Below are 13,793 nucleotides of genomic sequence, written 5' to 3' on the forward strand. Positions count from 1 at the left end.
TAATTTGCGATGAACTCTTACCAGATATAAAGTGGTCACCACACACGTGGGTGTAATTAGCTTTTTCCTCAGTTAAGTCCATACGATTTATCTGTCGGTGCTAAAGAAGACAACTGAATTTGCTTAAAATCCTTGAAGATGTTCTTTAGCACCTATGGATTACGATGACTTGGATGACTGAGAACCTTCACAGACATACCTTACGATTTATGTTTTTGAACCACAGTACACAGCGTTATCTGGACAGTTCTTCATCTGTTTTGTCACTGTTTTTTAAATTATTTTGGGAATTCTGAAGAATTCTGAAACATTATTACCACAATTATATACCGCACACGAAGTAGGCATTGTCTTTCTTCAAAGGAAATTAAATCAAAAGTGTAGGTACAACACACAGTCCCTTTAAGAAACTACATTTCCCATCAGCCAACTTCCGCGTTGACCTACGTCACGCCTGGGCGGGATCACCTACGTCACTTCCTCCCGGAAGCTATAAGTGATTCAAGCACACTTCCATCTGTCTCTTTGGATCTGGAAGCACGCGGTAACAGACATAAAAAGAGTCTCTCTCTCCGGACCGTCCAAAATCACAACTTCTGCCTGGCAAGAAAGAAGATTTCAGCGCGTTTTGGTTTATCATTGGCCACGGTAAACTTCCAAAATCACTCAATCTAACTCAGATTGAGTACAACCGGTTTTGATTTGTTCATTATAAGTAACGTTACGACTGCCGACCCAAAGCAGTTTAATTAAAAGTCAGAAGCGACCGGATTCCTTCTGACTAAAGCGCTGTGCACATTGTTTGATCAGAGACTTTTCTTCACGAATGACAAAGCGTCGGACCAAGAAATTCTCTGCGTTTCCACGGAATCGACTCACATGCTCCTGTGGACTCCAAAAGTCTCGGAACATCTCCATAATCTTACATAAGCAAGATACTAATAAGACTGGCATTTTTTGGGCAAAAAGACTAGTCTTAGGAATTAGCTTTATGAAGTAGTGTGAATTTAAACTCAGGAACTGTTTAAATTGTGCATACTTAATTTTGTGTTTGACATTGTTCTATGTTCTCTCAATTGTTAAAGGTCCCATGGCATGGTGGTTTGTTGATGCTTTAAAGGGGCTCGTGGAGTTTTCCGGATGTTATATCCGCAGCTTTTCTCGAAATGAACCCTCGGCACATAGATATAGCCTCCTGGGAGAAAGCCCCATTTCAGCGCTTTTCCCAGTGCGTTGTTTTGCTAATGAGAAGCAGGAGGTGGGGAAGGGTAGAGGGTGGGGGCGGGTCTTATCATTAATATTCATGACATGTAAACATGTTACCTCTGATTGGCTAACAGCACTGTGACGCTACCTCCGGTGGGTCAGAACAAGCGGATGTGGGTGTCTTACTATGGCGAGAGAGAAGGAACAAACCGCGAAGGGAAAAATACCACGCGCTGACGTCATTAAGGTGTGATGCGAGGAAATAAAATAAATTCAACAAATGTTTGGGTTTTTACTGAACAAACAAACAAATAAAATGAACGAGTGACTTAAAAAAAGAATGTGGGTGTCTTTGTAAAAACTGTTTTGATTGGCTATTATAACAGAGCATGCTGCATGCTTTTTGGTTTTGTAGCGCAGAGTACCTGGCTAACTGCAGGAAGCGGTTAGCTGCACAGCTAATGTAGCCATTGCAAGGCTAACGTGGCACCGATTTTAAAACACAGCAAAACATAAGCTCATAAGTTACAGTCAATTTCCAGACTGAACTCAGTTTAACAGAGCATGCTGCATGCTTTTTGGTTTTGTAGCGCAGAGTACCTGGCTAACTGCAGGAAGCGGTTAGCTGCACAGCTAATGTAGCCATTGCAAGGCTAACGTGGCACCGATTTTAAAACACGGCAAAACGACTTAACAGTTATACACTTACTTGTTTGGTGTTTGTGGCTGATGCGGCAGGGATGCTTGGTACGGACCCAGGCTTCAGTGACAGTTGATGTGCAAAACCTGCCCTGTACTGTCCCAAGTTGTGGAAACATTCTTCAGGAAAATGCTTCCGACAAACATACACTGTCTTAGGTAGACTCGACGGCGTATTATTGAAGTAAATAAAATTAAGCCACTGCGTCTTCAGGGGCTCTCCCGTCGGCAGTAAAAACAGACTCTTTTCTGTGTTGTCACATCCATGTACAGCGCAATTTCCATGTTTCGCTTGCTTAGGTGATGCCTTGTTGTGTCCTCTATGGTCTCCTCACTTCAACTGGGTGGGCAATTCATACAGTGGGTGGGAATCCAGAGGGGGGGGCGTGGGGATCATCTCCCTTGCTGACGTAGTAAAGGGAAGAGTTTATCAATGCGCCGTTTTGACATGCCATTCTCAAATGTTGGCCATAGTTTGGTTTACACATTATGAAATTTCTAGCCACTGGGGTGACTTAAGAAGGTCAGAGGGACTCATTTTAACGTTAAAAAACCTCAGAAAGTGAAAATTTCATGCCATGGGACCTTTAATAGATAGGCTGTTGCATGCTTCTCTATTCCTTACTAACATCCTTAATTTCCTTATTACACATATTTTGACCTCATCAAGATTTCGATGAATTTGGTAATGTTATAGGGAGTGGGTTAGCCAACAGGGCTAATTCTTTTGTCTCATTAGCAATCAGCTAATCCTTTGTTCTCCTCAAAAACACATGGTGACCCATTCCCCAACTCACACACACACATACTCTCCACACACACACACACTTCAGATAAGATTTCAATCACTCTCTCTCTCACACACACACACACACACACACACACACACACACCATTTCAGCTGCTATTATATCACTGTTTTTATCATTGTTATAATAAATCCAATTATTCTGTTAAACTGTGTCTGTTGTTGTACCGATATTTTTGAAGTCACACAATTTCAAAGAACTCGAAAGTGTGCATAAGTGCTATTGGCTGTCTTTGTAATATGGTAAGTAATACATTTAGCTGTTTGGTAATTTATTATTAAACGCCAAAATTAATGGTATTATTAATGAGACTGATTCAATGAGAATGATTCAATGGTATGATTCAATGAGACTGATTCAATTTAATGATTTAATGAGACTGATTTAATGAGAGCCCTGCGATGACCTGGCGACTTGTCCAGGGTGTACCCCGCCTTTCGCCCGTAGTCAGCTGGGATAGGCTCCAGCTTGCCTGCGACCCTGTAGAACAGGATAAAGCGGCTAGAGATAATGAGATGAGATGAGATTTAATGAGAGCCCTGCGATGACCTGGCGACTTGTCCAGGGTGTACCCCGCCTTTCGCCCATAGTCAGCTGGGATAGGCTCCAGCTTGCCTGCGACCCTGTAGAACAGGATAAAGCGGCTACAGATGAGATGAGATGATTTAATGACATTAATCACTTAAGACCAATAGTACATACATGTACCTACAAAAGAAAATCACAAAGCGTTGCAGCAGCTCACATGTGAAGCGCTGGTTCCTGGTTATTGTTATCATCTAACATGGTGGACTTCCGGTTTGGAAAATAAGCATGACATCACTTGTACACAAAGAATAAGAAGCTTGGTAGGCATATTATCTTTTTCAAAATACGGGCAAAACTGGAATATTTTGTGCATGTCAATATAATGTGTGTTATATTTTCTCCCCTTTTTAGGGTTTAGAATAGAATCTTCTGTTCCTTTTCAGTCACATCACAGTGCTGTGATTTACTACATTACGTTACTGTTTACATTTTTTACGTTACTTTTTACATTACATTACTACATTAGCTGCAATTTACTAAATTACGTAAGCGACATAGGCTACATTTTCATAAAAATACAAAATACGTTGACAAATACAATATTAATAGATTCAAGACATTGTGGAGGAGGTGTTTGGTGGAGGGCTCCACGGTTCAATACATTGGCCCATGGCTCTGAGTTCTTAATCCATTGTTGCTCATGGGTTTGAAGTCGGTGTCTGTGTGGAGAGCCTGTGCATATTCTCTCTGGTCTACATGGTGCCTTTTGATGGACTGGCATCCCATTTAGAGATTACAGGTCAGGATCTCCAAGCAGATCAGGGTTACTAGCTAAATTCGCCTTCTGGAACTTCCACGCTTCTGCCCAGCAACAAGAAGGTTTTGCTTTTGATTTTTCACTATGCAATACACACCTTTGACCAATAGATGTCGTCTGATGTGTTGAGCAATAGGACTTGGCGCTGTAGGGAGGGCAATTGAAACACAGCCCTTGAAGTCAGCTGACAGTAGGAGCGCATGACAAACAAAACCACTCATATGACTGTTCTGCTGCAACTGCTTTTTAGCGCCAGAATATCTACTTCAGCAGGTTACAATTAGAGAATAAGGCAAGCGATAAGCTTCTGTATCGCCAGACTTAAAACTTTAGCTATTAATCTGTGTGGGCTGCAGAAACCTCGCTTCCGGAAAAAGGGGGATTTCTGTGAATTTCTCCGTCGGATTCGGTGAGTAGCGACTCCACAGGAAAATGTACCGGGTTTGAATGAAATTACTGAGTGATTTCTAATTTCTAGCTCATTTTTACCGAATAATAGCAAGACTAATTCTGTACATAGTCCACATAAAATCAGTCTTTAGCTGAACAAAGGTCACTTCCGTTTCTACTCCATGGTACTTCATCTCCTCATTCAGGTGTGAAAATAATTCAACAGCCCCAGAAAACACTAAATTTTATTCTGTTCTTGCTACATATAATAGATGCAGTATGCTTAGCAATATATTAAAACATAGATTTTCCAACATTACATGGCTAGATACTGTATTTCATCAGTAAACATTAGTTAATTCGACTGTGATGCCTTCACCTGCCGAACGTGTGTAAATGAAGGTAGCTGAAGGTGTTTTGGAGGCTCAGTAACATTTTCAGTGGTTTGTTAGAGGGATGCATTACATTTATAGCCTTTATTATGTGATATAAAAGTTCAATATTGCAATGATTGATTTATTGTGCAGCCTTACTACAATGAGTGCAACATAAACAAATGTAAAAATCAGTCAATTAATTGATTGCAATCCTGAGATATTGTAATTACAACCTGTAACTGAGAGGGGATGTTACATTTTGAGTTTAAACTGTTTTGACAGTCATCGCTGCAAGCAAAACATAGAAGAGAAACTTTTAGTGTTACTCATCATCTGTAAACATCTTGAGCACTGTTCGTGCATGCAGTACTGTGCAAAAGTCTTGGACCCCCCCCCCCCCCCCCCCCCTGAACAAACTTAATTGGAGATTTTTATTCGATAACTTCTACATTATCAAGTCAGTTAAAAAATCAGATTTCCAAACATTAGTTTTCTAACACAAAATTAAATGTTAAAGAATAATGTTTTTATGTCAATAAAGAAATCAGTGTATTACATAAGAGAGCACTTTTCAGACAAAAAACCAAAAACAATCAATCAGTGAAGGCTATTGGGTTTTGCTGCAAAAATAAGAAGGAAGTATGACAGTCAAAGTCTCCAGAAGAACTGTGACAGGTTCTGTCAGCTGTTCAATAAAACCTACAGCTCATTTCTTTACAAAACTGCACACATGACTGAGATTGTACCTGAGACTACTATGGAGGGAAGCCATGACCCAGTGGGTAAAGAAGCAGCTTTGGGACCAGACGGTCACCAGTTTGATTTCTTGGACCAGCAGGAATGGCTGACATGCCCTTGAGCAAGTCACCTAACCACCAACTGCTCCCCAGGCTGCTCTGGGTATGTTGTACGTCGCTCTGGATAAGAGCATCTGCAAAATGCCTGTAATGTAATGTACTATTTTTACGTCCACCAGCTTTGTTGGAGGAGGTTATGTTTTCGCCTCCGTTTGTTTGTCTTTTCCCAATGCGACTCAAAAAATAGTGAATTACACACATCACATCACATTATCTCTAGCCGCTTTATCCTTCTACAGGGTCGCAGGCAAGCTGGAGCCTATCCCAGCTGACTACGGGCGAAAGGCGGGGTACACCCTGGACAAGTCGCCAGGTCATCACAGGGCTGACACATAGACACAGACAACCATTCACACTCACACCTACGGTCAATTTAGAGTCACCAGTTAACCTAACCTGCATGTCTTTGGACTGTGGGGGAAACCGGAGCACCCGGAGGAAACCCACGCGGACACGGGGAGAACATGCAAACTCCACACAGAAAGGCCCTCGCCGGCCCCGGGGCTCGAACCCAGGACCTTCTTGCTGTGAGGCGACAGCGCTAACCACTACACCACCGTGCCGCCAAAATAGTGAATTAATTTTTATTAAATTTTGAGGAAAGGGGAGCCATGGGCTAAGGAACAATTGATTAGATTTTGATGCAAATCTGGATATGTTTGTAAACACAGCAAACATCTACTATGTAGCTTGCTGGAGGTATGCATTCTACAGAGTGCCCTCTACTTTTTTAAAGCAAATGACCATCACAGCAAATATTGACCATTTCATTTCTTACTGTTTACTGCTCTTTATAGTATTTTTTTTTAATGCAGAACATTTCATTATTTTTTAAGGCAACTTTGCTCAACAGCTTTTTTTTTCAGTACCTAAGACTTTTGCTCAGAATTGTATATCTGTAAAATGTGCCTGAAACTGAAAAAAGTGTCCCACTCTTAACACTTTGCAAGACCTAACCCATATAAATCACATGATAATCCTGCAAGAAGATAACATCTTTAGAATGGATAGTGGTAAGCCTAATCAATCCAATGGAATAATAAACCAAGTAAAATCTCATTTCTCACTGCTGTGAAAAAAATGTCTTAGTCTTCCCAAAGCTCCTCTCATTTGTTTAAATAGCTATTTGCTTGGGAAGGCCCTGCCTTCGTGTACATTTCAGTTATGTAGATACAGTATGTTTTTGGCATGTCTGGAGTCATCAGGTGAGGAGTCACAAGGTGTCTAATCATGCGATACAGCTTCCTTTGTCACAGTAGGACTAAGATATTATTCCCCACTATTGCTGACACAGCAATAACCAACTAGTTTATTTCAGCAAATTTGCATGTTTACAAAAGAGTCTTATAATTGTCATCATATCAAATACTGCACAAGGTCATATGAGCCATCCCATACCATGTTTTATTTTTTGTTAACTCATTCCTTACGAAATACTTCAATTTTTTTCAGTCACGTTTTGATGGAATACTTTTTGTGAAAATCACGAATTTAATAGATTCAGTTAAATGTCTCTATCTCCATAACAAATTATTTTAGAGGTAGAAAAGTATACATTTACCGAGTCCTTGAAATCTATCCTTTCTAAATATGGAATTATTTTTGTATAATTCTGAAGTAGGTAGGTTTCACAAGCATCAGTCATAATATTATATTATAATACTATAATAATATTATAGCAGTCTATCCCTGCTATAATAAACCTTCCCTACGCGGGTTTCCTGCTAATTATAATATCCAAATGAGGTCTATGTGCAGTCCTCTACAGCTCTGATTGGTCAAATTCACGTGTACTGCTTTATTATGGGGGTTTCCAAGGGAATTCCGTATGACGTCACCAAAGCCGATAGTACTGGCTTTCCGTAGGGAATGGGAAAATTCGCCGAGCCGCTGTCAGCGGCTTGCCGTAGGGAATGAGTTAAGGATCCAGCAACACTGGGACTGTCCTATAAATTAGTTAAGGATTAACAGTTAAAAAGTACTGCTAGCTAAAATAATTATCATGCCCCTGCACTGAAGATTGATAAATACAATTATATGATCAAAAAAAAAAAAAAAAATATATATATATATATATATCTGTCAACCACACTGTCAAGGCATGTGCTTGTTGAACATCCCATTCCAGGTGCAGTCCCTTCTTTGCTGTTATAATAACCTCCATTCTTCTGGGAAGGCTTGCCACTAGATTTTGAGGTGTGGCTATGGTGATTTGTGATCATTCACCCACAAGAGCATTAGTGAGATCAGGTACTGATGTTGGATGAGGAGGTCTGGGGTGTAGTGGGTGTTCCAGTTGATCCCAAAAGTGTTCAGTTGGGTTGAGGTGTGGGCTCTGTACAGGACATTCGGGTTCTTCCAATCTAACCTTGGCAAACCATATCTTCATGGAGCTCATTTTGTGCACAGGGGCATTGTCATGTTGCAACAGGTTTGGGCCTCTTAGTTCCAGTGAAGGGAAATTGTAATGCTATAGCATACAAAGACATTCAATACAATTTTGTGCTTCCAACTTTGTGGCAAGAGTTTGGTGAAGAACCGCATATGGATGTGATGGTCAGGCATCTACAAACCTTTGACCATATAATGAATTTATATAAGACATGAGCATTGTATCTAAGAAATATTCTGAACTGAGATGCATGAAGTTGTTGAATGACTGTGACAGAAATTATGTTTATTATTAGTGAGTTGTGATTTAAACCACGTCTAGGTGTTGACCAGTGTATGTTTATTTTGTGTAAGTAAAGCCCTTTTGCTACCCATTAATTTCCTTTCTGCCATCTGATTTTTATTTGGTGTTTTCTTTCAGGTATGCAGCACACAGTGGTTAGTTTATTGCTGGCATTCTCCACAGTCACCCAGGCTCTGGACAATGGGTTGATGAGGACCCCACCCATGGGCTGGCTGGCATGGGAACGATTCCGCTGTGACATTGACTGTGAAAATGATCCTCAAAACTGCATTAGGTAAGGATAGGTTCAAAATGCCAGCTACTCTAAACAATATCCACAGAGAGAAAAAACAGTCTATAAATTATATATACAGAGATATTGCTTGGATGAAAAATACAGCATTTATGCCACATAATAAAACAATTTATAGCAATTAAATGGCATATTCTGGACCAATTTAATTTTTTTTAAATATGAAAGTATGTCTCTTTACACACTCATCCAGAAGGGTAATTTTGCACAAGGCCATCTGTCTACAGCAGAAAAAAACAAAAAAACAAAATGCGTCTGGAAAAATCCCAAGGGAGTCTGGAGCCAGAATTGTGACGTTACCTGCAGAAGTGCCAGCAGGCTGCGCGAGCTCTGCACGGTTTAAGTGCACAGCCTGTGTAGACCAAGCGCTCCCATTTCTCTCTCCTTGTCCGGTCTTTTGGAAAACGATGAGTACTAATCCCATCATGATTGGTGTTGCTGCACCCTCCTACGATACATCTGTTAACCATTTTAATAATTACGTGATAAAGTTGAAGAAACTTGCAGAAAACCACCATGTCGTTTTCTCATAAACAAGCCTGCGCTGACATAGGATTCAGAGGGAGGCGTCCCGCACGTGACGTCACAAAAATCAGTGTTTCCCGGGAAATTCAAATGCAAGTTTTTTCAGAGGCGGACCAGTTCGCCTCAAATGGCTTGATTTCAAAAGAATTTTTCTGGTATTGCGCAAGGTAAAAAAATTGCAGAGAAAGCAGAATGTTACAGATATTTGACCAAAGTTTAATATAAAATAGGAGAATTACATTGATCTTGCTCCTGAATTTACCTGTGATATGCCCTTTAATAATTATATGTATGAGGGTTGTGTGTGTCTCATATATAAAATATAATATAAATAAATATAAATAAAATTTTCCTTAAAAACTAGCATGTACAACCCAGTGGCAACAGTATCGATGGAGATGCCGTCGCCACAACTCTTGTCCTTGTAATAAAACCCTTAAAATATACTTCAAATGGGAACGAAGCTATTGAATGAAACCTAAGTCAAATATTTGACCTTGCTGTGACCTTGATCTTGTTTGGATCAATTAAAAAATATAATCAGTTCATCTACTGTTTACAGTGATAATTCCAAATAAATGCTAAAAACATTGAACCACTCATTCTTGAGCTGTTGCACTAATTTTGCAACATTCAGTAATTTTCAAATTTAAATTTACATCTCTCATTTGGCTGGTGCTTTTATCCAAAGCAACTTACAGTTGAGACAGGACACAATTTAATAATTTGTAGAACTTGGTAAATGTCATAAATTGGTCGACATAGGTTTGCTGACAAGTTCGTTCACTGTATGTAGTATATTTTAATGCAAGCATTTTCTTTGCAAAGACTCATTTCTTGTACAGGTCTGGTTGTTATTGCAGCTATCATTTTGTATTCTTATTAAATTGGATAACTAGATAGCTTAGCATCATTGTATTCTTAGCCATGGTTAATTGATGGTAGCTGCATTTAAATGTCAGCTACTGTAAAATCAATGTTTCAGCGCCAAAAGGTGTAATTGCTATTATGTGTCTGTGTGAATGAATTGCTACTTGTTTTTTTTTTTTTGCTTTTTTTATGATGGTGTTGGGTCATGTTAAGTCGGTATACATGGTGTGGTAATGGCAAAAACAGGGCTAGATGTTTATGAAATATTAAGGGTGTGGAAGCATGCACATGCAAACACTTTATCTGGAAAGGCAATGTGAGTAGGGACAATGTGTAACTGTAACGCTTGCACAGGGGCCCCATCATGAAGTTCCACCATTGCTGTAGGGTGCTGCCTGAATAATCCTTTCAAAGGATTGTCAGTACCATTACTTGATTATGATGTCATGCTTATGTTTTTGATGGCATAGTTGGCCTCAGTTATGGGATATCTGCTTTAAATTTCTCCAGAACTTTATCCCTGACCTGTCTGGTGAGTTCTTTGGTCTTCATGATGCTGTTTGTTCTTCAGTGTTCTCTAACAAACCACTGAGGCCTTCACAGAACAAGTGTAATTACCGTATGCTGAGAGTAAATTAAACACAGTAGGACTTTATTAACTAATTAGATGACTTCTGAAGGCAATTGATTGCACTGGATTGTATTTAGAGGTATCAGAGTACAGGGGGCTGAATACTAATGCACACCACATTTTTCAGATTTTTATTTGTTTAAAATTTTGAAGACCATTTATCATTTTCATTTCACTTCACAATTATGTGCTACTCTGTGTTGGTCTATCACATAAAATCTCAATAAAAAACTTTTAATTTCGTGGTTGTAAGGTGGAAAAATGTGAAAAAGTTCAAGGGGTATGAATACTTTTGCAAGGCACTGTATGCGCTATACTTGACTTAGTGCTACATATGCTTACACAAGTACATACATACAAGGCGTTCCATGATCAGTGTCGCGCAAAAATTGTGGCATTTCATTAGCAACATAGGATGACTGGCTGTTGTAAGAGACTGATGTTTCCATTGAGGCAGCTTGCTGTTGAAGTCTGTGTTGCCGGCGCCATTGTGGGTCAACTCAGTAACATAGGACGAGTGGCTGTTGTAAGAGACTGATGTTTTCTTTGAGGCAGCTTGCTATTGTTGGTGTTGGCACTGTGTTTATCAATTCAGTAATAAGGACGTGTGGCTGTTGTAAGAGGCTGATGTTTTCTTTGAGGCAGCTTGCTATTGTTGGTGTTGGCACTGTGTTTATCAATTCAGTAATAAAGACGTGTGGCTGTTGTAAGAGGCTGATGTTTTCTTTGAGGCAGCTTGCTATTGTTGGTGTTCAGCGGTCTCAAAAGTAGCCGGTCACCGGCGGCAAATCGCCGGCTATGGCTTGTTATGCCGCCGGCTATTGTCAGTCGAGTCACAAAATTTAATATTAAATATTTCTGACAGCAAAAAAAGTTGTGAACGTAAATTACATCCACTATGTCATGTATGTCCGTTGCCGCGTCAACTGTGTTTACATCCTCGACACGAGTGCAGCCATTACTGCCGCCTGTGTTGCCAGATTGCGCGTTTTCCTGCCCAATTTGGGCGGTTTTAAGTGCATTTTGGCGGGTTTTGAACATATTTTGGGCTGTAAAACGTCAGCAGTATCTGGCAACATATTTTTTTACTTAATACAAGAAATTAATGGATGCCAACGTTTTTGCCAAAATGGTATTTTATTTTCCATTGTTTAGGCAGCTTCAGCATCATACTGTGAGATTCTGTTCAAATTGTTTTTTTCTTCTATGAAGCCTGAGCCATTTATTTTATTAGTTTAATTTAGTCTTCAGGAGAGACTGCCTGCACACAGCACTAGTATTAATAGTTTTTTTTTTTCTTACATGAAAGCTGAGGCATTTATATTATATTTTAAGGTAACTTCATGTTGTGCTGTGAGGTTCTATGCACTTTAACTTTTGAACCAACAGGAGCATTTGGATAAGTAAAGCCTATTTTTCTGCATTTTTGTAGTCCTGGTAATCTTTTATATTGGTAAAGTTGTTTATAGGACCATTTCTCAGTGTCTGTTTTTTTAATCAATAGTTTTTCAGTAATAACTTAATATTTAACATATCACTCAATTTTAAACAACCCCCGTGCCTCCCCCATAGTCTCCAAAATTTCTGTGGGAAACACTGGCGTGCGTAAGAACGCTAATCAAGCTTAAGCTAGACAACCCGCCTCAAATACCCGTCCCGGGTAAATGTTATCCCAATTTTAGATGGCCTGTTCCAAACCATCCCGCCCCATGAAAAATTCGTACTTGCATATCTCTCTCTATATCCATCCATCCATCCATCCATCCACCCCCCATCCACGCTTTGCGTGCATTATGTCTGCCGCTGGCAGACATTTTACCATTTTGCACCCTGCTGTAAATTATTTGTACCCTGCTATTCTCCCAAACTTTGAAGCCCCTGGGTGTTGGCACTGTGTTTATCAATTCAGTAATAAGGATGAGTGGCTGTTGTAAGAGACTTAAGTTTTTATTGAGACAGCTTGCTGTTGAAGTCTTTGTTGCTGGCACTGTTGTGGGTCAACTCAGCAACATAAGATGACTGCCGTACCCACTCCGACAGTGACGGCCCTGGGTTGCTACGTGTTTAGCTCCCCTACCCAGACACCACCCTTGAAGGTGAGCCTAGGCAGCCATGAGTGTTGTACCCACCCCGACAGTGAGGGGCTTGGGTTGCTACGTGTGGGTCAACTCAGCAACATAGGACGAGTGGCTGTTGTAAGAGACTGATGTTTTCTTTGAGGCAGCTTGCTATTGTTGGTGTTGGCACTATGTTTATCAATTCAGTAATAAGGACGTGTGGCTGTTGTAAGAGACTTAAGTTTTTTATTGAGGCAGCTTGCTGTTGAAGTCTTCATTGCTGGCGCCGTTGTAGGTCAACTCAGCAACATAAGATGACTGCTGTACCCACTCCGACAGTGATGGGCCTGGGTTGCTACGTGTTTAGCTCCCCTACCCAGACACCACTCCTTGAGGTGAGCCTAGGCAGACATATGTGAACAGTGAGGCATCTAGTTCAAACAATAGATTAAAATTGATGTTGAAGTCTTTGTTGGTGGCGCCGTTGCGGGTCAACTCACCAACATAGGACGAGTAGCAGATCTGTGAGACCTGCTCGCCTATACATAGCCTGACAGTGATGGGCCTGGGTTGCTACGTGTTTAGCTTCCCTACCCAGACACCGCCCCTTGAGGTGAGACTAGGCGAACAGTGACATAGATCCACATTGAAATCAGTTCTGAAAAACAGTATACATTGGTCTGTGGTAACTGTAATATGAATGGAGTACTCCTGATGATATGCACTTTTGTGGGTGAGAGGTGAAGATTAGCTCGAGTTCTGTATTCTTCTCAGTTGTTGTTCCCTGCAGGGTTTTTTCTAGAAAAATTTAGTATGAGGGCGCTCACCATGGCGAGGGAGCGAAGCGGGGGGGGGGGAGATGGTGCCGGTTGTCCCCCCCGCCGTGCAAAGCCTTTGAAAAATGCTCCAATGGGACATTCTGAGGCTATCGGAGAGGGAAATTGTAACAAATTGTCTGTCAACATTGAAAAAGAAAGAAGTAATCTTCTTCTGCCCCGGACAGTCTTTGGCTTTCTTCCGCTTCGTGGCGCGGGATGACA

General features: G+C 40.5%; 1 protein-coding gene across 1 annotated transcript in view; it reads left to right on the plus strand.

The window, feature by feature from the left end:
- Positions 1-4,217: 4,217 nt before the first annotated feature.
- The window catches only part of naga (N-acetylgalactosaminidase, alpha), a 66,952-nt gene continuing 57,376 nt past the window's right edge, over positions 4,218-13,793 (plus strand). Inside the window, exons 1-2 of the mRNA XM_060902810.1 lie at positions 4,218-4,468; positions 8,496-8,652. Of these exons, the coding sequence (XP_060758793.1) occupies positions 8,498-8,652 (155 nt within the window). The 5' untranslated portion in view covers positions 4,218-4,468; positions 8,496-8,497. The remainder of the gene's footprint in view (positions 4,469-8,495; positions 8,653-13,793) is intronic.

Source organism: Neoarius graeffei, chromosome 21, assembly GCF_027579695.1.
Source record: "Neoarius graeffei isolate fNeoGra1 chromosome 21, fNeoGra1.pri, whole genome shotgun sequence".
Classification (NCBI taxonomy): Eukaryota; Metazoa; Chordata; class Actinopteri; order Siluriformes; family Ariidae; genus Neoarius; species Neoarius graeffei.